At 40.3% G+C, this 27,462-nt stretch overlaps 1 protein-coding gene across 1 annotated transcript in view; it reads left to right on the top strand.

Moving 5' to 3' along the window:
• The window catches only part of GRM1 (glutamate metabotropic receptor 1), a 229,176-nt gene that overhangs the window by 173,814 nt on the left and 27,900 nt on the right, over window positions 1-27,462 (top strand). Inside the window, 4 exon segments of the mRNA XM_009282500.2 lie at window positions 10,304-10,550; window positions 16,410-16,578; window positions 18,410-18,536; window positions 23,851-24,781. Coding sequence (XP_009280775.1) covers window positions 10,304-10,550; window positions 16,410-16,578; window positions 18,410-18,536; window positions 23,851-24,781 — 1,474 coding nt within the window.

Genomic DNA, 27,462 nt, shown 5'->3' with positions numbered 1-27,462 from the left:
CAGTTGGCCTCGGCCCATCGATCCAGCCTGTCCAGGTCCCTCTGCAGAGCCTTTCTACCCTCATAATTACTCTCTGTCTCTAAGAAAGGTAATGGAATCACTTCAGATTACCTTCTATGTTGCCTGTTTCTAGAGTGAACATGTCATTTAATGTTATATCCTACCTATCTGAATTTAGTAGATTTTTTTTTAAGCTTAAACTGCTTCCGACTTGATGGATTCCCCAAGTTCAGAATCACAAGCAGAGTTTCATTGATTTCTAGTTTTAAGCCTTGAATATTACGTTTGGGTATTTGACCGTAGGTACTAATAAGCCACTGTCATTCCATGCCAGATTCCTGGTCAGTTCCATGAGTCTTCCAGCAGGTGATCACAGTATTTTATTTGGGGATTAATTTCCATAAGCTAGAAGGGCCAAATATTGGGGGTTTTATGATCATCAAGTAGGTTAAATATCTTTACAGCTTGTTTGCTTCATGATGGAGTTAATTCCAAACATCTTCCTTAGAACGTGCATAATAATGAACGTTCATAATTTTATGTTCAATATGGCAGTTGTAAGTATGTATAGTCCCAGTTTGGCTCATGAATGCAGCCATTAAAAGAATGGCATATAAATACAAAGTCATGTTTCTTTTCAAACTATTTGCATTGATACTGAACCGTGTTTGCCTCTGAGTCCAAGGTGCAGAAATTGATTTATCTCAAATAGGGACAGTTATTTTCCTCTGTTGTTTTCCAGTCTATTAATTACAAAGGACAGGAATTAAGATAATAGCCAAAATGAGGTAATCGATAACCTTAAAACTTAACCTTCTTGTCAATTTTTGGTTATGTTGCTTCACTGTTGGACATTCTGTGAATTGTATTTCTCAAGCTGATCGCATTGCAAGAACACATATAAATATCACAGGTGTGGATCTTTCTTTTTGTTTTGAAGGGGCTGTTTTTTTTACCCTGCACTGAGCTATACTCTGTGTATCCTTCAGTTTCTATTTCATTAAAAAACAGTCTTCACTGCAGCGCTATTTCATCATGATCATTCCACTAAAAGCTAGGAACAAAGAGAAGCAATGCTAAAATTTCCTGCCAAGCCTTTAACAGCTTATAGCAGTGGATATGTACAGAAGAGGTTTCAAATACCAGCTTGCAGGCTTGTTTAGAGGAGAAAGAATCTCAGCAAATCATCCTTATAGGGCCATAAACCCTAGGTTTTTTCTTAAGTAAAATTCCTTATGAAGAATTTTAGCCCAGTGGGAAGAAACACAGAGGCTTCAGGCCATACTGTCATCCCCTACAGAAGCTTTATTTGGCTGGTGAACTACTGTCAAGCCATCTGCTATAAGTGGATCTCTCCAGACCTGTATTTAACAGCATGTGCCATATACATTAACTGGTAGAGGAAGTTCTCTGCTTGTTACCCAGTTGCTTGCTTTTTCCTGTTGCTATAAGCACTTTCTGTGGACATGTATTCTTGTAACTTTTCAACTCTCTGATCAGTTTCTTTCAGCTCTCACTGATAGGACATGGGGACAATCTGTGTAGATTGCAAACCTGTGATGGTACAGAGCTACAGCTTGCCAGGGGCAGCCTAGTGAAGGAAGAGACAGCCCTCTCCTGGGGTGGCTGGCATGCAGACAGCTGTGCTGTTAGCATGGCCCTTAGGTGGTGCATTATATTTCCCTTTGAGTCCTTTCTTCCACTGGTAGGCAACACAAGAGACAGAGCAGGCGATGCAGTTTTATGGAGAAGGGGAAAAGGAACTTTTTCTCCACCAGAGGCCTGTTTTGCACTCCCCTGCCTCCCACTCCAGTGACGCAGTGCTGGCATAGCCATGCTGCCAGCTGCTGCGAAGGCCTCCAGCCTCCCTGTAGCCTCTTCCAAAGGCAGAGAGGGGCTGCAGCATTGCACATCAGCTGGGAGCGTTTTGTGAATACATAGTATCTCACCCAGACGTGCGCTGCCTGCTCACCCCAGCACTGTCAGGTACAGACATCAGGCGTGCCCACTCCTTCCCATTTGCTTGAAGCTGCAGCCAGCCTTTGGGAAATGACGGTCTTCTCATCCCCTGCTTAGCTCCTTTGGGTCACTAGAAAGGAGACATAAGAGGAAAGCTCTCTCTGCTCTCTTGGACACAGGCACATTTGAACACAGCTTTGTCATCTCCCACAGCGTGAGCATGAGTTATGTGCATTGTCACTTGGTGTTTACATCTCAGATCTGATTTTCCTGGAGTCATATAGCTGTGTGACAATCTGAACGTCCATGGGGAGAGGCAGAAAGAGCAGGGAGGGGAAGTGAGCTTCAGGCTCTTGTGTCTGCTAAGCAAAGTTTGTAGACTGGGAAAGATGGGAGCAGTTAGAAAAAGATCAGTTTCCTTTTGTTTTGCTCCCAGCTTGCATGGTGTATGGGCTGGACCTGCAAGTTCAGACTTGGCGCAGGGCTGGCAGCACTGCTCAGTCCCCTTTCTCCTGCCCAGCGCCTAGCGACTCTGAGACTCTCCCTGCATCTGATTAGAGTGAGTCAGCAGCTTGTGCAGTCATTTCTCCTCATAGTATTTCAGCTTCGCTGTGGGACTGTTGTATTTGTGTATGCCAGCCTCATTCCAGAATCTTTGACACTAAGCTCTTAAAGCACTAATGTGCTTATATAACGTGACATGGAGAACCAAGAAAGTACATTTAGTTAAAATCTTTCCCCCCTGCTTCTGACACACTGGGAGAGACAAAAGGAAGATGCTTCTTTTTGAACACTGAAGAACAATGTGGCATCCTCACAAAAACAGACAAGGAAACTGAAGACACTGGTGGTGTATAGTATATCTAGAAAGGGGGCTGATCTTCTAGAGTTTAGGTGTTAGACATCTGAAATGAAGGAGAACCTGTGCCTTGATGGCTGAATTAATGTTTTGGTTTCCTTCAGCCATTGAGTTGACATCTGTGAAAGATATGTTGGTAAAAGTAAGTAAAAAAAAAAACCCCAAACCCTTTTAAATTCAATATCAACTTTATTCCAGGAGAAGAAGGTTCATTAGTTACTTGATCAACTTTGCTAGTAAAAATAGATAACCCATTGCATACAAATATTACTGCAATCAGCATCCTGTTAATGCCTTAGATAGAGAATTCTAGTGCAAATTTTTGAGGAGCTTCTGCTGAATGCCCAGCTTTTGAATGGCTTTCACTTCTCTCTGTAGTTTTATACAAGAATAGAAGTACACTAATCCCAGTTAAAAAGCAACATTCGGCAGATGTAACAAAGCAGTAGTATCTGGGAGACCCATAGATTTCCCCATGCTCAGAAAGAAAATAGCAGGGTGTCTCAACTGGTAACTGTAATTGTATCCTAGCTTTTCAGGGAAAAATACATCAAATATAATTGCGTGAATTGAATCTCTTTGCTTGGGGAAATAAAAACCATTTGAAGAATGGAAGCGAAACCTTTCTGATTTAATGATATCCTGAAAATGAAGTCTGCAACCCTGTGAACTCCATTTATTGCTTCATGAGTACTGTAAGATGTCAAATGTTTATCAGCGTGTTTTGAAATCTGGTGTAGAACCCGCATATTGTAAGATATTCCCTCCTTTTAGCTGCCCCAGTGAAAGCTCTGCTTCCTCTCTTCTTGCCAAAGGGCAGAGCAACTTGCAATTCTATAGAGAGTGCTGCATTATTTTCTACAGACTGGTGACATGATGCTCAGGAGGCAGTTAAGGAAAGATCCCTTTTCTTAAATAATACATCCTTCCTCACCTTTACCTGACAAGTAGTGGAGCTTCATCCGGTCAAACAAATAGTTCACATACAATGGGAATTGAGTTACCTGTTTTATCTTGTGTCTTTTTGATAGCTCTTCTACTATCCTCCCTATATGTCCTCTCTCTCCTCTCTTTCACTGTATTTAGCTGCCTCTTGAACTTGCCTCCCTGCTGCAAAGATGCAGACATCAGAGTAGGAGATGAAGGGGTAACCATTACACATATGGTCCGCTTTTGTTTGAAAACAGCATAATAACTGGTTTCCCGGGAGCAGAAGCCATACAAGAAGCAATAATTTACCATGATGGCATTATTTGTTGTAGGTTGAATGAAGCATTTATTATGGTGTGTGACAAATTTTTCAGCCTATCATTCTGTCTCATGAAAATTACAAATCATTTTTTAATTGAGAATGAAACAAAGCCTCTTTTTTTCTGACCCTCTTTTGACTTGGTAAAACACACAAAAAAATATCATTTTCCCACAAATTGTTTGCGGACACATTAGCTTGCACATAGAGACAGCAAGGTCAGCAAGACAGCCCACGACAAGTGAAGCCTGCAGCCCTGATCCACAATTGCTTGTTCTGGTCACCAGGTAGCATTTCCTGGCCTCTCCCTCATAGGCAGTCAGCTACAGCTGGAATTGCCTGGAAAACAGGTAGCTACTTCTGAAAACACAACTTCAGAAATTCTTGTAGCTGTATATTTGACTGTGGGCTGAAAGAGATGGGTGTTTGGATGTTTTCATATAGAATAACTGACTTTTACTAATCTGACTTGTTGCCTGTGACTTACATTTGGATATAATGAGCACAGCGGCATGAATAAAAGTCCTCTTTATACCATCAAGAGGTGAGGATTTCATTCAGCTATACAATATTAATGAACCGAATGCACCAGTTATTAAGAAAGTGATATGAAGAGAAAAAGACAGTTAGTACACAGGTTTTGAACACACCATCATTATAGTAATTGCATTTAGAGACATTATAACGTGTGTTATTCATTTTACTGTGCCTTAAAGTGAAATTTGTTAAATAATTTTGTTATCTTTGTTGTTAGATAATGCAAGACGTTATAAATAGAATCTAAGAGGGAGCGAAGTAGCAATATTTGTAAAATATCTCAACCAATAACAGCAAATGAGCTTAAAAAAATGAAACCCTTTGCAAAAATTATTTCATAGAATCTTAGTTTGGCATGGTTATTCAGAGAATTAGCCATTACTAAATAAAATGAAAAAAAAAAATTATTTCAAGGAATCAGTGACAAAACAGAAATGTAGAATTGATTGCATTTTCTCTCCAATGTGTCCAAAGATATAATAATTAGATAGTTAAGCATCCAAATAAAAGTGCTCTAATTTTTCTAAGAAGCCAAATATCCTAAAATTCCACTAAAATCACAGTAAGCTAAGTCTGTTCATCACCTTTCATGTGTCATTTAGTTGCCAAAATAATCTTTAGCTCTTACCGTTAGGGACCCAGATTTGAAATGACTGATCAGTTCAGCATGTTGGCCTTCTGCCCTGCTCCTTGCAAGATCCTATGACACAAATTTGTCGTGGTCAAAGTTTGTCAGGTCTTCTCTAACATGAGACACTGCAAGATACGTGACTTCTGTTGTTTTCCAAGGACATACTATGTCAGTAGCTCATCTCTGCACAAGCTCGTACAGAGCCAGATGGGCACGTTTGCTCAGATTCATTGGGGGTTCTTTTGTTTTGTTGGGTTTTTTTTAATTCAGTTCAGTTGGAAGGGATCTACAACGATCATCTAGTCCAACTGCCTGACCACTTCAGGGCTGACAAAAAGTTAAAGCATGTTATTAAGGGCATTGTCCAAATGCCTCTTAAACACTGACAGGCCTGGGGCATCGACCACCTCTCTAGGAAGCCTGTTCCAGTGTTGGACCACCCTGTGGTTAAGGCGGTGTATGTTGGGACTGAAGAAGCATAAGAAATCTGCCTCCATGATTTCTCCAATGCATATGGACATTTGCTGCAAGCCTGGGTACTGCTCTACCAGTTCATGGTGTAACCCCTGCTCTGCCACCTGGCATTTTGTGGGGGACCCCTCTTTACTTTTTGGCACGGCTTTGTGCCAAGTTCTTACACACGCAGCCCAAGTATGGGAAATTTCTTTTATTTCATCTCCCCAGTGAAATTTAGCCCCGATTGTGCCTCCAGAATATTTTTTCTGCTTAAATGAGCACTTGTATTGAATGTAACCCAACACCATGTTGTAACTCGCAACAAAGCTAAAATCTCATATGGCCTACCCATGAAGCATATCAGTGCCGGGAAGGATCGCTACAAATAAAGAAGGCAGTATATACAATTTCTAAGACCTTCAGACCTCTGTCAGGACCACCAGAAAAGATGATAGCTCTCATAATAGTTGCTAACTGGACCAAGACAACAAAATCTCTTTTTATGTGACCTTGAGTATTCAGCAGATGACAGTTAGTAACAAACCATAAAACTATCAGCCTATTCCAGCTGAAACATTATAGTTTATAACAATTTTATTCAACAGATTTTTGCTTTTTATTCTAATCAAGAGTCATCTGTGAACAGACTGTGTTCTTTGTCAAATGTGTGTGTTTGTTCAAAATTTACCAACTGGCTAGGTATTGATCAGATTCCCCAACCAAAATGCTTTTACATTTCTTTCCATCCCAAATTCCTTCCTGCCCTAGCCTTTCTGAGGACTGCAAATGAGTAATCCTTTGTGCTTAATTTGTTATTGAATATTAACATAGACTTTTCCTGTCTTTATACATGAAAGTTAACTCATTTCTAGCCATAATTCTGGTAGCGTAGTTTTTCTTAATTTCTGTTTGTCAAGTGGGATTTGCATGAGTACCCGCTCTGCTCTCGAGAACACTGTTAGCCTGACACCGACTTCACAGCAAAGGCACTAGACTAAGTTCGTGGTTGTTTTACATTCAGGTCCTTCTAAGTACCTAGCTGAAGCTAATATTAGTTAGATTTGGGGCACATTATGGTAAAAGGAAAGACTCACAGTGTCTCATGAAATTTTCGTCTGTCCTGTCTTCCTTCCCCCTCTACTTAGGTATTACTTTTAGCAATGTTGGGAGCATTTTTCAGTTGTGTGCAGCCAGAGTGTGGTGTTTGGGGTTTTTTTTTTGGTTTTTTGTTTTGTTTTGTTTTAGTTGTATATGTGTGTATATACCCTCCTCCTTTTTCAGCTTTAAGATTGACTGACAGAAACAAAGACTAAAACCAAAACTGTAATAAGAAAAAATGACCCAAACTATTGAGGAACTGTTAAAATGAAATTATTAAAGGAAGATTTGCATTGCATCCAATACAAAAATAAGTAAGTATGAAATTTAGGACAGCTGAATTCTTCAAGGTCATTAAAAAAAGTAATGGCCTAATTTGAGTGACTTCAATTAATCCAGTACTCACATGCCTTACAATTTTTCTTTGCTTAGTGAAAGCTAAGAACCCTAAAATAAAAAAAAAAAAAGCTAACAAAGTACTTTTCTATTTTTAGTGTTAATAAACCCTAGTGTTCAAATTAGTCTTTGTAGATCAATGGTATTTTTTCCGGGTAAAAGAGGAAGGAAAAATAAAAGTTTCACAGTCCAGAGTTCTGCTTTGCCCTTTGTAACATTTCAAAGACCCACTGAGGAAAAATACAACTTTACAGAGAAGCCACATAACAAACATAATATAGTTCTTGCATTTATTGAAAAGCTGTTCTATGAAAACTTAATTGAACATTGATTGCCTCTGTTTTGTCTCTGGCTGAACATAATTACATTATTTCCTTTGTTTTAAAAAACCCACACATTTCTTACTGATTGTCATAAGTGAATTTTTACAAGCTCAAATGCGTACGTATATTGATAACTTGTAATGATGAAAATGAAATAAAATTGATTTTAGCTGCAGGAAGTTAAGTTTAGGTAAAGCATGACTCTCACACTGGATTTACTGGAAAATATCTTATTTACACATAGGGATGTTTATATTACTGATCTGTAGACAATTCATGACCATATGATGCTTCACATGTTGCTTTCCACTACAGTACAATTATTTCTATGGGTGACGTTAAGCAGTCACCTCTGCAGTGTGGGACTATATGCTTGGAGCCTCAACATAAGCTAGAAGTTTACTCCTAAAGCAAATCCTCCCACCATCAAATATTTATTCTTTTTGGAGGTATGCATATTATATTGAAATATGATAAACCAAATGCATGCTTTGCTGAGTTAATACATACTTGAGGGAAATGGCCTCTTCTTAAAACATTGGCAAGTTCTGTTACATTTAGTTTTCTACCTCCGGCAGCCACATGAATGCTTGCCTCAGGAAACGCATATGGATGCTATCATTATCTGCTGCAAGTGTCACTGATGGTTACGTTCCTTTTTTTTTTTAACTAATTGAGAAATTAAGGAGGTATCTGAGATAAACTCTCAGGTAGAAAACAGTCGATAGTGAGTGCTGTGCCCTGTCAGTCATTTTGTGATCTCTTACGCGACTTGCTGCCTCGAAGCTTCACAAGAACGAAAGGACTGCTGTGCCGAGCTCAGGGGCTTTCTGCCTCTCTTTCACATAGGGATGGAGAACACATTCATTTTCTGTTTACAAGAAAGCAGAATCAGTAATAAATTCACAGTGTGTTAATCCTAAGGGACTAATCAACAGATACAACACACCTAGAGATAGCATATACAGACCGCACATGAACATACACAGGCAACAGATGCCTAGACCATGCCGTACATACTATATGCAGTACATAAGTGAGGGTACATGTAGTGGCGTACTCTTTGCTTCCATGGGTAAATATTCTGTCAGCTTATATATAAGGTTTCTATTCTTTCTGTGTTTCTGAACATGGATCTGAATGGCGTTGGTTTCATGCAATTTGAATGGGAGCTATGAACCTTCTTCTGCAAAGAAAGTGGCAGATATGTTGCCTCTGGGAAATATTTCTCCAGCTGCTCCTTGCTTGGTGGTGCTGGTGGTGAATGTATGGCAGTGAGAGGAACACATGAACTCATTCAGTCAGATTATGCTGTTTTCACAAGGCTTTTTTAATTCACCATCACAACTGTTTGCTACGTTCATCTGGAAAACAGTTCCTGAAGCAAGACTTCCCTGCCCAGTTGCAATGAATGTCCTGTGCAAGGAAGACCCAGAGAAAGAAACCTAGACATACCTGCCTTTGGGCTCTCTGCTAGCCTAATGAATCCCCAGTTGACATTTCTGAGTTGTAGGGCAAATGAGCTGAGAAGACCTACTAAATCAGAGCCTTTTCCAAGGATAAATGTAAGGATGGTCTTCATGATTTGATTTGAAAGCCATTTCATATCTACATTAGGGGAAGGAACTCTTTTTTAACTTGAAAGTTTCAGTGAGCTTGTAGAGTTTCCTCTTTTCTTCATATTAAAATGACAACTATCTTCTCCAACCTGGATTTGAGAAGTGTCAGTTAACACCTAGTCTCTCACACATCCTACTTCCCTAGCGTAGACAAGGTGTTACTTAGACAAAGTAACAAAGACTGGATTGCAAATGCCTGTTAAACACCGAGTGACGTGGGAGGTCTACAGATAAAAGCATCTTGCAGTTTGGAGCATATTGCGAAAAAATGACTCAGGGGAAAGGAATCAAAACAGGGAGGTTTCTTACTTCCAGCTCCCTCAGCACCCCTGCAGCAAAGGTCCACCGTGACTCAGGGTCGGCGCTGACAGCATTCAGCAGCTCGTGACCAGAAGCGGGGGAATGGCCCAGGACCCAGTGGGGTCTGATGTGAAATGCAACCACAAATGGTACCCTCTGGCAGTGCCTGCACATCAGCAGATCAGAGCTAAAACCTGCGTGTGGGGAAAACCTTCACTGCCACGTTGTTTCCGCTCAATGGACCGCTAGAGGCTTAATGTCTGCTCATACAGGATCTTCTAAGCTGCAGTTACATAAAAAGTCCTTTAGTGTTATGAATTTCGTTTGACTTTCTGTAGCAATCCCAAAATGATTAGTTCTGATAACTTGAGAAGTGATGCTGATTTAGGTTGTTTGCTTATTAACACTGAAAGGGACATTGCTATCTTGGCCCTCAAAAGGGCCAACTAAATTTAAATGAAATTTAAAAAAAAAAATCTTCAAGTGTGACAGAAAGACAAATTTACAAGCAAATTGCTTTAAAAAATTGTTGTAGCTGACATGCATCATTCTGATGCTGGGCTGTTTAACCCTTCTTAGCATAAATAATATTGGGGAATGACAAGCGAAAAATCCAAAAAGAACAAATTAAAGCTGACAGTTTGATTAAACTGGTGTTTTCTCATGAGGCATTTGACTTTCAATGAATTAAAGATTTCTGAAAAAGAAGTGGTTTGGTCTTTTTTTTAATTTAATTAAAATCCCTGGCTGGCACCTCATTTATGCTTCTAAAGCTTTATAACAGAAATAAGAAAACTTTTTATCTCTCACTGCTTTTTCATATGTTCATGTTATTTCATCTTTGTTTATAACAACACTTTTTTCTTACTATTTTAGGCAATGAAAGCCTAGAAGAAAACTATGTGCAGGACAGTAAAATGGGATTTGTCATCAATGCTATATATGCTATGGCTCATGGGCTCCAAAATATGCATCATTCCCTTTGCCCTGGACATGTTGGGCTGTGTGATGCTATGAAGCCAATTGATGGCAGCAAGCTCTTGGAGTTCCTCCTCAAATCCTCATTCATTGGTGTTTCTGGAGAAGAAGTTTGGTTTGATGAAAAGGGAGATGCCCCTGGAAGGTAAAGAGATGTTTCATCTCAGCTAATTAAACCAGACGTTGGGAAGGGGGAATGTTGCTGGGTTTGGTGATGGAGGTTTTTGTGGCTGTTTTGCTGAAGCGTACAGCATGCATACTGTGAGACACAAATGGACTTACCTGGATTAGTCTTACCGATAGCCAGGAATAACACTGGTAACACATGATATATTGATAGCTACAGCTCAAATTGAGACAGGAACTACAGTACAGCCTGTAACATTTCTACTGTTTCACAAGAGGACAAACCTTCTATCTCACAGACTTTTGGTGTCTGAGCTACCACTGGGGCTCAGCACCAAGGCTTTAATAGGTATAAAGCCTAATACAAGTGCTTGGAAATTAATGAAGCATTTGCTTGCTAAGGTTTTGAAGGTAGGGCTGTAGAGCACGTACTTTTCCAATTGGATCTCTGCTGCTCCAAGTGCTGCCGGGACATAGCACTGTATCCTTGCCAAAGACTATTTAGTTCTGCTTGGTGAGCTCCTGTATGCGCTTCTTAACTTTTTTCACTCTAAATAAGCTCGGCTATCCCAGAGTTTAAAGATAGGTCCAAGTAGAGCACGACAAATAATTTTTTTTTTTTTTGCCAGAAGGCACTGTGTTTCACTCGTTTGGGGTCTGCTAAATTCCAGCTGTGGCAGCTGCTACTGTCTACCCCTCCCTAGCAGACACAGTACGTACCCGAGCAATGGGTGAGACAGCAACTTTGTGGACTTGGATGTCACCTTTTTTTCCCTTACAGGAGCCAGCTGACAGAAATCTTTTCCTCTTCATTTAGTTCTGTGGGTTTATTTTTTGAGTTTGAGGGGTTTTTTTATAAATAATTTTAATTCAGCTGCCGAAGTACACAATCCATTATTAACTGAAACCTACTCAGGGGTTACTGCATTGAAGCTAGTTTTCCTACTGAGTTATTAAAGTGTTATAAAAGACTCTCTCACTCCATCTTTGGGCTCATTGCATAAATGCATCTGAGTGCCAACACTGCACAAAGAGGGAGTGCTCTGGAATAAACAAGTTTGCAGTCTGGCATATGCTTTCAAAGAGTATTTCTAAGACACAGTGGCCTTAAAGAAACTCTTATTTCTATTACTAGCCTTTATTAGCAAAACTGACCAACTTTTTTAGCATTTGCTGTTTGCATTGCTTGTTATATTTAAACAGTATATACATCTAAACTGCTCATTACATTTAAATAGTAAGAAAAAGCTGGTCAGTTTGGTCTTCTCGTTGAGCTCTGTATACTTTAGATTTTTTTAGTCAAAGACATAGACAAGCTAGGTCAGACTTTGAAAGTAGAGGCAAGCAATTCTCTTACAGTCAAACACATACTGATTGACACAAATGCATAAATCAAATCTTTGTACACGTCATTTAGATAATACAGAGAAATTACTGCTTAGTGTAGCTTTGAGTTTATTTCACACTATTTATCTCTGTAAAAGCATTACTCCAGCTTTGCATATGCTGCATTGTCTGCATGTTAGTTATGTGGTTCGATGTTTAGGTGTAATTTTCCAATTTTAGCCCAAATCTTATTTATTGTCTTGTCACCTGAGAGCATTTCCGCAACTCTCATCAGTACCAAGCATAGAATTAGAATGAACAGTTCCTGAATTCAAAATACAGGAGAGTTTATATCAGGATATTTCTCTGAGTAGGTCACGATGATAGAATTTATTCCATCCATCATTTTGGTCTATAGCAAGGTTCATTTCTCTTGATTCCCTGGCCTATTTAGAATTTGATGGGTTATTTTAGGTAGGGTATTTTTTTGTTGTTCCTCATTTATATTTTCACAGCTGGAGTTAGCAAGTTTGGGCAAGAAAGTTCAATTAACCTTTTTGTTATGCTGTAATCCTTGTATCAGTCTGTGGCATTTATGACATGGGCAATACCATATCAGAAAATGGTGATGTGTATCTGAAATGTGATCTGTACAGTCTGTCAGATCTTTGTATGCCAGCAGTAGTTTATGCCCATGCAGAATTGCATGTAGCTCCAGATTAGCCCTAGTGTTTCCACAGCTCTTTGTGGATGAGTGAACGTACCATACCATTCTATCAGTACCCAAAATAGCTTTTGTACCTCAGCAAAATGAAAAGATAAACACCACATACAACACCTAAATACAGCAAAGAGAGCCAGATCTGAAATTTCCTAGTGTTTTAGCTTTTCTATGCCAGTGCAAGAACGTCACACAAATATGTAATGATATTGATATTATGTTACTATATCATGTGAACAAATCAACTTCACAAGATGGAATAAATCAATATTCCTTCTTAGAAGGCAGCAACCTTCCTCATACTTTATTTTCAAAATCTGTGAGGTTCTTTGAGCAATTGACTCTCACAAACTCCTAGTTAATATCATCATGGGTAGAGCAGGTAGAGATGCCTGTAGTTATGTTTGCCTGACACTCACATAATTTCCTGTTTTGAACCCCTTACAGCTTCGTCAAACCTTAACCATTTGTTAGATATAACTCTTTTTCTATCTCAGGCTCAATTCATGGTTTCAAGCTTTTACCAAAAGGAGATTAGAAAACATGAAGCACTTTTTCAAAGGTTTATTTCTTCTGTGCAGAACCTTTTCTTTGCAGAGCTTTTACGCAGAAATGTGAAGCAGAGTTTTATCAAAAGGGCACAAACGCAGTCCCTTAACTGACTGCACTGCCTCTGGGAAAAATGACATGGATGTAGCTCTGGAAAATCAGCAACTTTATGTGCTCGCTATACTGGTACACGCTGGTAAAATTGCTGAACTTTTTACTTTCATTGAGTACCTCCCATTTCCTTTCTCAATAGTAATCATATCACTCAAATTCCCAGAAATGGCTGGAGAAGATGTGAGGGATGCAGTAGTCAACACCACATCCTTCTCTGGGCCTACGCAAGGAGCAGGGGACAGATCCATTTTGAGCTCTTGTCTATTCTAGAGTAACTGCCTACTTCTAGCTTATGGCAGATATGAAAAAAATTACCTCTCTAGGACAAACAATTTGCATAGGCCTCTAACCATAAAACACTATGAGACAACTGTCAGGAGAACTTCAGCCCCTACCCTGGACCTCTGATGTGTGGAGAAATGCTAAGGTTCACAAGCTAACAGAAACATTGTTGTTCGTTTTACCCTAAGTAGACTTGGACGTAGACCCATATAACTCTATCTAGTTCCAAATTTCCAGTAGCTGTTCTGGCTTCAGATATGGCAACTCTATCAACTCAAATGCTTTGAGTAAATTATCAAATGCATAATGCAAATAATTCGAACTTATATAGTACATAAAGGAATGTGTCTCAAAACATAGGTGGTTGTTTTGGAGTTTGGCTCCGTGGGTGGTTGTTTTGGCCAGTTACTCCCCAGCATTGTTCACCATTGCTGTTTTCCATTCTGCCTTCCAGGATAGCAAACCTTACTGCCAGTCTGGTATTATGGAGAAAGGTAACTTCAGCCATCTCAGAGTAACCAGAGTAAGAGTGTGCCTGTGACCAGCTGGCTCATGGTCTGGCTCACCTCACAAGTAACTTGTTCATGTGACACCACCTATTTGGTCACATCATTTCCCAGTATACCAGAGAGCTTGCCCTTATATTAAAAGAAAGATGCATTTTCTTATGTACGGAATGTTTTCATGGCTTCTGTAAATGCTGCCGTATGTGTGTGAAATCCAGCTGCCTCCATAGTCCTCGCTCTCTTGGAGCTTCACAACTCTTGTCAAACCCACTTCTTTTGGAATAATAATTTTTATCTTGGACACAGCCCAAAACTGTTAAAGCTGTACATATGTGAGTGAGGGGATGGGGGGAGGTATTCCAGCACTGAACTCATTCTTACTCAAAGCAGAAATTTTTCATTAAGGAAAAGAAGAAAAGGGTAAAGAACTTATGCATGACTCCATATACCATGTGTGTTTGTTAGACCACATTTCTCCACTTAAAATTCAAGTTGCATATCAAAGCTGCAAACATTGTACTACAACTTGTCATATGCAAGACTGTGTAAGACCTTTTAGTCTGCATACTTTATTCCTTGACAGATAATTGATAGAAAAGGGAACAGTATTATAAGAAAACATAAGAATGGCTTTCAACCTAAAATCATATCCCTGAAATTGCCAATTCTTGATTGACATTGCATTAATGCCACTCTGTGCCTTGTAATATATTTTTGCAAAAATGAAAACAATCTGTGCAGGTTCAGAAATTCCATTAAGGGAATGTGGTTTTAGTAATCTTTTATTCCCCTTCCTGAATTCATTTTCCAGCCCAGAGTAACTGATTTTGTATCAGTCTAATACAAGGTCACACTAAAATCCAAGTAGGTTCTTCTTGCTAGGAAGAGACATGTACATTCCTGCTCAATTTTACTCCTGTCTGTTGAGTCTACATTATAAAGTGCCCGGCTCTTATTGCTTCTTGCTATCCTGATTCTTCACAATCCTGAAAACAGCATTCCTTTTTTTATGTTCTTCTTTTGCAAGAACTGCGATATGCAAAGGAATTGTTTCCTAGTGAATTTGAAATTTACCCCTTTTCTAAGCAGTTCCTCAATTAGTAGCCAATTGCCAACCAATGGAGCTGCCTCCTGCTTGGAGCTCCATTGAACTCAGTGGCCAGAGTCCCTTTTCCCATGTAATTCAGTGGAGCTCTGCAGTGGCACTGATATTTTCTAAGCATGCATATTTGCAAGACAGGTCTAAATACAGCTGTAAATATGCAGGTCTTTAAATCATCTTTAACTAGAGAGATCCCAAAGGCTCAATTAAGAAAAACAGACATCTAGAGAGTAATTCTAGCACCTCTTTCCTCTGTAAAGTGCAGAGAGAGCTGAAATTTTGCATGTTTGAACCTCAGAAGGGAAAAGAAAGAAATGGATATGTCTCTCTCTTTGCCCACAACCAAGCATCCCAGTGCCGATTTCTGGTTCTCAGCCCTCTTTCTCTTGTCCTTTTTTAAACAAAGCCCTCCCCCTTCTCATCTTAGGAGGCCAGGCTGTAGGTCCAGCCTCTTTTGTGGTTCTTCCTCTCTGTGCACTCTCCAATATTCATTCTCCCATTCTTGCTTATTTCCTGCTAAGAAATGACCACAGTTAATCACTGCTTTGCACAAGCCACGTTCTGTGGGTTAAAGAAGGAACAGAATAATTAGCAGTAAAGGATGTGCACACATCAGGTCCAACACATGGAAGGCCATGATGGAGGCAGGGAAGCTGAATGTTTATTGTAGCAGTGTTTTATGCTTCCTTTACATTAGCCTTAGGAAGTCGTCTCCTACTTGCCTAGGGCGAGGAAGTAAATTTTGTGCCCGAGCTGCTAACTTTTCCCGACAGTCTCACTGGGCTGGGCAACATAAATAGTTGAACTAGTGCTTACAGTTAACTTATGGCATACCAGTTCAGTTAGCTTGAGCATTTCTACTGATTACTTTAGAGCTCCCAGCGGGGGCTATACTGCAACCAACCTGTATGTAGGCACTAAGCGAATGTTAAAGACATCTTGAAAAATGGCTGAAAAACACACCATCCAGACAGTGCCTACATGTGCATCTTTAGCAGAGCTTGCTGTCTTTGATGTGCAGTTCTTCCTGGACACACAACTTTTTACCCACAGTTTTATGTAAGCAGGGCAGGCAGTCGGTAACTGTGTGGCAATCAGAGCTGTCATTTCCCATGATTCTGCTGCAAATCCTACAGTATTTGGTGTTTCCGTGAAACTCTAGTCCCTGGTGTTAAGGGATGACATGAATATTTACGGAGGCAGAAGGAGAAGGGCAAGGTAAATTTTTATCCTTTGTGTTGCAGGACAGTGACTCGCTTTCTCTTTTTTCTCTTGCAGGTATGACATCATGAACCTGCAGTACATAGAGCCCAACCGCTATGACTACGTCCTCATTGGGACCTGGCACGAAGGTGTGCTCAACATCGACGACTACAGGATTCAGATGAATAAGAGTGGAATGGTCCGATCGGTGTGCAGTGAGCCTTGCTTGAAGGGCCAGATTAAGGTATGCCTCAGGCACTTTCTGCTATAGAAATGTGAATAACCAGTCAGTGTTTTTTTCCCTAAACCCAAGCAAGCTTCTTTCAAGCCAAGGGATAGGACTTCCTTTTCTTCAGGAAAGCCAAAAATATAGAAAGACTCATAGATTAACATCTTACTCTTACAATCCCATATACAGGCCCATGTTTTCTAAAATTGCCCTTTGTAGTGATGCAGAATCTTCTAGTGTGACAGGATTTGAATTTCACCTTATGTGAGAAAGAACAAGATTTTCACTTAATCATTGCCTACAACATTCAGTGGCTGTGATTCACATGACCCATGGGAATCCAGTATTTTGTTCCAGCAACAACACCTGCAAGAAAAAGGGGGAAAAAAAAAGCCTATTTGTATCTCATGTTCACAACAGGAGGTATGGAAACACAAATGAAATCTCTCTGTGTTTACCAAACAGTAGCACTTTTATCAGGCTACAAATAATTTGCCACCTGCCATGTCTGGATGACATAAAGACATGCTCCACCACTATCAAAATGCTATGGATGCAGTAAGTTTAAAATGGCAAGAAGCCCATTGAGGAAAACCACCTTAGAGCAGACCTTCCTTTCTAATTTCATTTAATAAGAACATTTGCAGCTTTTTAATTCTATATTGCTACTCTAAGCAATAAGTGATTGATGATTTGGCAAAGGCATAGTGACATACTCCAACAATCTTGGAGGGGAAACATTATCGGTATTTACTACCCTCCAAAACATCTTTTCCCTGTTTTTGAGATTGTGCAGTTTGTGTATGTGTGTATATGTAAACACCATGCATACAAAATGCCAGCTTCGGCTCCCATTGAAGTCTATTGGACTCTCTCCACAGACTGCAGGAGGAAATGTTAACAAAAAAACTCACAAAGCCAGCATTCAATAAAACAAACATTTTGTATTTCACTACTGCACTTATCTCTGCATATAGATGGATAGGAAGATTCCGGAGAGACGGCTGGATTCCTTCTTTCTGGCAAACAGAGCCAGAGTCTTTGTTGGAGCCCCATGAGCTGGAGATATCCTTAATCTTTCTTTCAGCCTCAGCATAATGAAACTAGGAGTCAAGACGAGGAAACCATCTTCTCAACATTGGATGATTATACTTAGCAGCCTTCACAGCAGACATAGTTACAGCTTTCAGGGACATTTGTCTCCAAAAGAGCTGTTCCGAAGCATGTTCTTGGTCACTCTGTATTGGTTTTACTTTCTACTAGGACCATTGCATCCTTTTAGCAGTATATTTTTTAATTTGCTCTTATTTGAATTTCTATTTACACTAGTGTAATGAGCCCCAAAGAGACTTCCATGTAAATTGGAATTCATGTGTGTGCATGTGCTTGTATGTGTATATATATATATGTATATGCATGAATCACTCTTTGTTCTAACTTTTGTTTACTGCTTTTTACTATGCAATAGATATTAAGCATGGGCTGAGCTACTTGTCCTGACCTGAACCATCTCTCAGATTAAGCCTCTTCTCAAGTTTGATTGAAAATATAACACTCACCGTGCCTCTGTGCCCAAGGGAAAATGGTTTTGTACTTTTAACTCAGAACTGCTCCCCCCAAAACAAAATAGAATTGTCCCCAGAGATTATCCTTGAACTCCTAAGCACAAATTTTAATACACAGGGGTAGATACAGAATCAGGATTCATGTTTTCTAGTTGTTTGAAATGTGCCGTACACAGGAATCGTGTCATATTTTAAACAGCGCAGGCGGTATCTGTTTGCTGGGGGGTGCTTCTGTGTTGTCTTATAGAGGATCATAGCTGAGGATGTATTTTGCATTACAGGTGATCAGGAAAGGAGAAGTGAGTTGCTGCTGGATTTGCACTGCTTGCAAGGAGAATGAGTTTGTTCAGGATGAATTCACATGTAAAGCCTGTGAGCTTGGCTGGTGGCCAAATGCTGACCTGACAGGTAGGGACGTGTCCCTCCAAATGCATTCCCATTTTACAGGGCACAAAGGAGAACGGTGTGTGGTGGAGAGTAAGGTGGCAGCATGCAGAGATATTAAAGGTACATACTTAAACACACATCCCAATGCAGTTTAGGGCAAGTGAAAAGTGCTGTATCTTTTGGCTCAGTTCAACAGCAGTGACAACAAAGACGGAAAAATTTCTACCAAGAAGAAATGACATAGTCTGTCTGTTCCTCCCCTTCAGTTAGCATAAGCGTTGATAAATCTGTTAAGACTACTAATGAACTTAGCAGCATTTGCTGCAGTTTTAGCAGTGATTATCACAAGAGCTCAGTGCATCCTTGTCAGATTAACTTGATACTCTTTCTGATCGTTCTACCATGCAATTAGTAGTACTTTAGCTGGGATTTCAGGCCATTCAGTAACTGACTACCAGACTTTCATTTGGTATAAGGATCATTCTCACTGCACCCGCCAGCAAGAGGAACGTCAACAAAATCCTAAGAAAGGCTGGCAGAAGAAATGGAAACAACTAGAATTGGTGTCCCCTGTGTATATGCTTTGGATGAGTTGTATGCTATGGCATCTTTCTGTTATTTTGTACCTATCAAGGTCAACCTCCACACCTGCTCTGGGCTTTGCAGTAACTATTACCCCAAGAAAAGAGACTTCATGCACTGAGAAGCACCACCTTGACCTTGGGGTTTGCTTTGTATCACTGTAAAAGACAACTGGCACCTCTGCCCCATGCTGCATCTGCAAATCTTGGCTGCCAGTATTCAGCAGGGCATCATTCTTAGTCAGAGAAACAATATGACTACCTAGCTGAAGATCAAATGTGCAACTTATCACATCTTTGTCCTTTAATATGACTGGCTGGCAACTAGATGCTGCAGCATTTAACACAGATAAAGTACTCAAACCTTGATTAAATACTTCCAAGAGATACTGTTAAGCTAGTCACTGAAGCCAAGTGAGCTTTCAGAGGATTTATTTTGAGAGGGAAAGCTGGCCACTTCTCCAGCTAAAAATATATGATTAATCACAATAAACTGGGAAACTTGACCCATTGTCTATCTTGGTTTTCTGTGGAAAATAAGCTATGGTCATGTCCCAGATATGTGTGTATATACCTCTCACACACACACACACACCCCCTCTGTTGTGCAACTGAACCTACTTCAAACAGATTTGTCAGGGTACAGAAATCTCAGTGATCATTCGGTTCCTTCAAGTTTCATGTAAGTGGATTGTAGGAAGAGGAGTTCTTGAAAAATACCTTCTGTAAGGGCCCCAATTGTGGAAAAACATCTTGTATTACTAGACACCAGAAAATCCACAGCACCCTTCATAAATGTCCTGGCCATTGGAAAAGTTCATATCCAAATCCCACCTCCTAAGACACCAGCATCTGCTAATTTTAAAGCAGATATCCACAGACAACCGGGTTCTGTTAGTCTTGGAGGGTCGCAGAATTGTTTGTATCTACTATTCAGGGAAGAAAACTGGGGCTTCTTTTTAATCAATAAGGCAGAACAAGAACATAGTGAGAGATCAATGTGCGCTTGAGCAAATATGGTTCAGTGCTACCAGCTGCCAAAAATAGCTCAAAAGGGGGCATGTCAAAATGACAGGCACTGCTGACAGGAGTTGAGGAAAGCAACAGTGCTGGAAAAAATCTCAGGGGCATGTTGCAATCTATTAACTTTTAATGAAATCAGTAGATGACCTGCTGATTTGTGTTTCTTCTCAGCAAGGTGACTGGACTGCTGCTGTTCTAAAATCACAGTAGCATCAGCCAAATGACAGCATAGTCATCGACTGATTTCCTAGAGAACATCAAAATGGCAGTCTGCGCCTGCACAGCTTCTTCTTCTGTCTTATTGAGGAAAAAACTTCTTTTGTTAACCCCTGCAATTCATTTACTTGTATTGCAGTACAAAGTACAAAGTTGTGAAGAGAAGCTGATGCCATCCTAACCTTTAGAAAAGGCAGATTGAGCTAGATAAACTCTGGCTCTTGAACTTTGTGGGAGTCACCATTGGTACCATTTAATTTGGAATTCTCTTTTCTTGCCAAGATTTCTCTCATCAAATGTGTTTTTATAGCTTGCTTTTGTGTGTTGTATTCATGCCCTGCCAGTCACCATAGCATCTAGACACAGACGTTAACATCTAACATCTCACATTTCAGATTGTTTTTCCCTTTGCCTTAAATCTTAAATGCTAAACATGTATGCAGTTTTAGTCCCATTTTCCATCGCAGATGGAGGCTCTAAAATCCTTAGTCCCTTTAAGAAAGGTGAAGCACATACTAACCCATTTCCTAAGACATGCTTTTCAAGGTGCTCATCCTCTCCATTTGAAAACAGTCTCTGTTGCTCAGCAATCCTTTCCTGACATTTGAATTTTATTTTTAAATGTACAAATTTTTTTTTAGATTGCTTCCCCTAAATATGTGTTCAGTGAGGTGGAGTCAGCAGGCACAAAGGATTTCTCACCACAGATGATAAAAACCTGACCTGACAAATAGTCACTAAAACCAGTATCTTAAGGCCTTGTGCCAAGAAGAAGAGATATCTTTTATAGTATCAAAATCCAATATAAGAAGAATGAATGTCAAGCTAGTAAACCCAGTTTACATAAATCATCTTAAATAACAATAAAACAGAAGAAGAGATATCTTTTATAGTATCAAAATCCAATATAAGAAGAATGAATGTCAAGCTAGTAAACCCAGTTTACATAAATCATCTTAAATAAGCAATAAAACAAGATAGGACAGGAAGTTTTACAGAGTTATTATGAAATGAATCATAAAGGTTTGGGGCCATCAGTTACCCGGGATGTGTTAATGACCTCAGAAAACCTCCTGGATTGTCTTATTGGCCTTGCATTATGAATATAATTAAAAAAAAAAAAATTAAAAACTCGATTAGCCTTCTGCTCTAGAAAATGATTCATGGTTAAAGTGCAAGGAAAAGAGTAGATGGAAGCTACCGAACAGCTTTTTACTAGAAACTTTTAACTGTGAAGCTTTTGCCACTAATTCTCTGACTTTTTGAGGTTTGTGTTAGTTGTTGTGGGGTTTTGGGGGGATTTTTGTGTTGGTTTTTTTTTTTTAAACCTGTAAGTACACCATTTCCTGGGTATCCTCCCCCAGTCTCAACAAGATTCCCCAGCCCACTTTTTCCTAACTGGGAAATGACCCACCTTCACAGGCGCTGACAACCAACAACTGTTTGCTGATACAAGCAGTGCAGGCAGCTTTTTGCAATGTTTGTAGCATATGTGGCTCTTGGGGCTTGCTGGTGCACAGGAATTACACTGATTTAATGAAGCAGATTCCTAAGACCTTACACAGGATAAGCTTAAAGCAATCGATAGGCTTAACTACCATGCTGAATCAGGGCTAAGGCTCTGAAAATATCACTTAAGATGGAATAATATGAGTATGGCTTGATGTTGCTAAGCTTAAAGCCCACATTGAAACTTAACTCTTCCAGCAACCACAGACTGGCTTCTTGATTAAGAAGAGCTTTGCATGTATTAATCAACGAGCAGGAGCTTCTGATTCTTAGTCTTTTATTAAATCAAAGAAGGAGCCAACTTTCACTCAGGGCTGCGGCGGCCAATGGCCAGAGGTTCCCACTTCTAATAAAAAGCTTTTCCTTCACGTTTCACCATAAAAATACTGGTTGGAAGAACAGGTTTCCTCACCTATCTGAGTCTTGAACAGACCACTTTGAGCAAAACAGAATTCCTTTCCTTTCTCAAATAAGACCTCCAGTTGCACATATTATCATTTCTACTGTTTTTGATGTTACAGGTACCTGTAACATCATTACCTGTAGTTAAGTAGACAGCATTACCTGTAGTTAAGTCAGCACGATACTCTTAGAGACAAAGAGTACAGAATTATAAGACATTCTTTCAGTTCATATGACATTGGCAGACATTAAAAGTTCGAGCAGAAATTTTCCATGTCAGGACTTAGCCTCAGGCTGATTTTTTTTAATTTCAACAAAAAACATTTTTTCTTTTTCTATTTCTCAAAATGAGGTTACAGTAAAACTGTTCAACCCTGATCCATACCTCTGCTTACTTCTCCTGTATTTGGAAGGAAGGACTTTACATTTTGGTAGAGGTATCAGTTGGTAATTTTGTGTCACCATGTGGAAGATGCATATAAACTGAGCAAAACTGAGGGCCTCAGAAGCTTTTAGTTCATAGAGGCTGGTTTCTGCAGATATACTCCATACTGAGGAGGAAGGGGCTGAGCACGACTTTTGCTCACCACAATATCAGAGCTCTTGCTAAGATTTAGCAGCAAAACTGAGAGGAAAAAAATGCCTCTCTTACAAGCTCGCTGACACCACTGCCTTTTTCCCTGCTCTTCTCAGCCGCGTCCAACAACCCAGACAGGCAGAGGTGACGAGCAGCCGGTCCAGGCTGTGAAAAGCTGGACCAGAGGTGTTCGTAATGGAGACATCTGGGTGGAGAGGTGACTGGCTAGGAAAAAAACTGAACTTGAAGGGGAACTGAGACGGGGACAGTGAGGGACTGGGAGGAAAGATACTTGAGAGGTGGGGGAAATGCACAAAAGGTGAGCTGGGTGCAAGGGAAACTGGAGGAAGACAGAAACAAGTAGAAGAGGCCATGGATACTTGGGATACAGAAACATATTAAAAGCATTTTGGCACTATGAAGTCAAGAACAGAAATTAGTAAATGCCAGAATGAAGGATTTCAGTAACTCAGCTTCACAACTATAACATCCTATTAGCACAGAGGCTTTTATTTTCCCTGTAAAGTTTATTGCTGGTATTACATCTTCAACTCAGTGGGGAAGGTAGCCAGAGACTCCTTTAACTTGAGTGTGGGAGAGAGCAGTTAAGTACCGTCTTAACTAATACCTATGTTTGCACATCTATACTAGTCATAAAGGAGTGCCTTTCCAGTAATTTTTTGAAGGCATGCATATTTTGTGGGTTTGACTTTTCCACAAGAATTGAATTACATTATTTACTGGAGATGGTGAAAAGAGAAGAAATTAGGAAGAAAATTCCAAATCTCATTTTCCTTTGTAGCATCATGAGTGAATGTTTGGGATACCCAAAATTGATGGCTGCTTTTTGAACATATTTCATCCAAACTTTTCCATGCTGCAGTTCACTCCTTTGTAAAATGGTTTTAATAATCCATGGCACATAGGCATAAACTAATGTTTGGATTATATTGGGAGCGAGAAAAAAAAAGTTCTTTCTTCAAGCAAATACCTTTCTAACACTCTGTTTCTTTTCTGTACGCTGCAGGCTGTGAACCCATCCCTGTAAAGTACCTCCAGTGGAGCAATATAGAGTCTATTGTGGCTGTGGTCTTTTCCTGCCTGGGGATCCTGGTCACCATGTTTGTCACCCTTATCTTTGTGCTCTACAGGGACACCCCTGTTGTCAAATCCTCCAGCCGGGAGCTCTGCTACATTATCCTTGCTGGCATCTTTCTGGGTTACGTTTGCCCTTTCACCCTTATAGCTAAACCCACCACAACATCCTGCTACCTCCAGCGCCTTCTGGTGGGTCTCTCCTCTGCCATGTGCTATTCTGCCCTTGTGACCAAAACCAACCGCATTGCACGCATCCTGGCAGGCAGCAAAAAGAAGATCTGTACCCGCAAGCCACGTTTCATGAGCGCTTGGGCCCAAGTGGTTATTGCCTCCATTTTGATCAGCGTGCAGCTGACACTGGTGGTCACGCTGATCATCCTGGAGCCCCCGATGCCCATCCTCTCCTACCCCAGCATTAAGGAAGTTTACCTTATCTGCAACACCAGCAACCTAGGCGTCGTGGCTCCTGTGGGCTACAATGGACTCCTCATCATGAGCTGCACATACTATGCCTTCAAGACTCGCAATGTGCCTGCCAATTTCAATGAGGCCAAGTACATTGCATTCACCATGTACACCACTTGTATCATCTGGCTGGCCTTTGTGCCTATCTATTTCGGCAGCAACTACAAGATCATCACCACCTGTTTTGCAGTGAGCCTGAGCGTGACAGTGGCGCTGGGGTGCATGTTCACTCCTAAGATGTACATCATCATAGCCAAGCCTGAGAGGAACGTCCGCAGTGCCTTCACCACCTCAGATGTGGTGCGTATGCATGTCGGGGACGGCAAGACACCTTGCAAGTCCAACACCTTCCTCAACATATTCCGGAGAAAGAAACCAGGGGCTGGAAATCCAAAGTAAGTGATTGACTGCAGGTACACATCTACCTGTATATGTTGCTCTCTTTGCCATCCTCTCTTGGTTGACCATAGTTTGCTGAATAGTAAGGTATGTAACATTTTTTCATCTCGTGTGTAGCAGAAAAGGTGGAAATGATCCTTTAGATCTAAGCCTCAGATGGATATTGACATGTTGCTTCTTATTTTCTCTCCTGCTCTCAAGGCAGCCCTGTACACAACTCCCTCTACCTCTGGGGCAGGTCAGGCAGTGGCAGAGGAACCAAGCTCCATTTGCAGCTTCTCCCATCTCTCTGTGCATGTGATGGGAATCTCATGCCCCTACGTGCAGTTGCTCTGCATTGTGTTCAAACTGAGGTGCTATTGTAGCCTTTTGGGAAAGGGGACCAGAAATCTGTGTCTGAGTAGTTGTAAATCACATGTACTTGTCTAAGGCCACTGGGATGTGTGTGTGAAAGCTGGGGATTGAACATGAGTTTTTAAGGTAGTGTTTTGTGACAGTCCTCATGATTGTGATCCAAAAGTACCCTTCATACTATTCCTATGCTCTATTTAATATTCAGAATTATGAGCAATGCTCTTAATCATCATTAGTGTAAACCTGTCCATGTTCTCAAACCCAGTGTTGGTGTGAAAGTTGCAGGCCTGGGAGCTCCTCATGCAGGGAGATGGCCAAAAATCTCTGTAGCTCAAGCGCTTGAATTCCATGCAAGTAGAAAGATGGAGCCTGATCCACCTTCCTCTGACTCTGTGGAAGTTGGATGGGGTCTTCCATATCTGTAAGAAACTAGTGCGGTGTCTCTCCAGCGTAGTCTCTGGCTAACGCTGTTGGTATCTTTAAGATGATGTCTGACAAAAAAAAGGACTATTGAGTATTTTAGATCATGAGAAACTTAGTAACTAATTCTTTGTTGTGCTTACTGTTCTTCTACTTTCACCAAAAAAATTGTACTTTAAAAGACCCAAATGCAATGTATTTAGAACACAATTGATAACATGAGAAAATATTTTATCCTGTTCAAAAACCCAGCTTCACACATTGTCACCTTAAAAAAACAACAAGGCTTACCTGAACTTTTTAGCAATTTGTTTGTTGCATGATTTTAGTAAGATTTTCTTGACCTCTCTGTTGAGCCTGTGTGAGTGGTATGAAGCAAAAAAGCCCTATAGAGTTTTAAGGTGCTCTTCTAAACTAAAAGCTCAACACCCAGTTAATATGCTTCTTTGTCTCAGGTCAAACCTCCAGATCTTCTACACATCAAAATCCCAAACTCTGACCTAAACCTCTTGTGCAGTTACTACTACATTCTTCACCTAAACCAGCACAGATGTGGAGGCATGCTAGGCTTGCCGGTGGAGAAGGACAGCATACCTCTCTGTACACGGGCACGAAGAACTGAAAGCAGTGTAGTATACAAACATGCAGCTTTGGAAATAAAGTCGCAAGACAGCACAAAAAGTCATTTCAGGGCTTTGGAGGGTATTTTAGCTCCTAGCAGAGTCCATTGCAAAGCTTGTGAGGACAGTGCACTGACACAGATGAAGAAATGTGAGTCACTGAGGAAACCAAGAAGGAAAAAGTAGAATTTGCTGGAGCCTTTGAAGCCCCTAGATAACTCAAATGTGTAGTCAGGTCCTTTCTGAAACAGGACTTGACACTACTGGAACATGCTTAATGCCCACAGGAATGGCCTCCAGGCTGATTTTCAACATTTTTTTTCATTTCTTACCAAAATCTGGGATTTATTTGCCACTTTTTCAATAACTCAGATCCCTGAGTATGTTGCTCTGCTTCTTGATTCTATAATTGTCTCTGCCTATGGCCACATTTTTCTGTCTGTAAGTGGCCAGCAGTGCTTCACTCAAGTTTGCTTTTCCAGCTGACTTACAACAGCTTTCCATCTACTTTCTTGTTATCTCTCTCTTCCTAGCTTGGTTTTCTTTTTCTACTTTTTAATTTTCATCTCTCTTTTCCTGTCTGGATCAAACCTCTCCTCTGCTAATCCAGTGAATTCCAATTCGTAAACAGAAAAGTGGCATCCATCTAAATTAAATTGGTGTGCAGAGTTAAACTGAGTTAGTTTTAAAAATGGAAACTAGTTTACATTTACAAGGACAAGTAAAACTTATATAAGGCTTGATAAAACACTCACATGCAATGTTGTGCTGTTAGTTTAGCTAGTATATCTTGGGGACTAGAGGAAGCCAACGCACTCTTCCTTTCTCCTTTCTAAAGTAGAGCAAAAGAATCAACCAGGGAAGTCTGTTAACAAAGGATCTATTAGTCAATTCAAAACCTTCAGCTATATCTGGTGCTGATACAGAGGTCAGAAAATCCTCTTGAAAAATGTCTGTCCCAGCTGCATTACCAACAGAGTTTCAATGAAAATACGTTGTTTAGTAACACTGGTCTTCACTTAAATAACAAAGCAAGCTGCCTTTACTGATCTTTTGCACTCTAAAGAGTGCAGTCATGAGGGTTTGAACATGTCTGTCCCAGCTGCATTACCAACAGAGTTTCAATGAAAATACGTTGTTTAGTAACACTGGTCTTCACTTAAATAACAAAGCAAGCTGCCTTTACTGATCTTTTGCACTCTAAAGAGTGCAGTCATGAGGGTTTGAACTTGTCATGGTTTAATCCCAGCTGGCAACTAAGCACCACACAGCCACTCGCTCAC

This window comes from Aptenodytes forsteri, unplaced genomic scaffold (genome assembly GCF_000699145.1).
Source record: "Aptenodytes forsteri isolate BGI_AS27 unplaced genomic scaffold, ASM69914v1 Scaffold357, whole genome shotgun sequence".
In the NCBI taxonomy this organism is placed as follows: Eukaryota; Metazoa; Chordata; class Aves; order Sphenisciformes; family Spheniscidae; genus Aptenodytes; species Aptenodytes forsteri.
The sequence above is the reverse complement of the archived record's forward strand: the minus strand, read 5'-3'. Positions and strand labels throughout refer to the sequence as shown.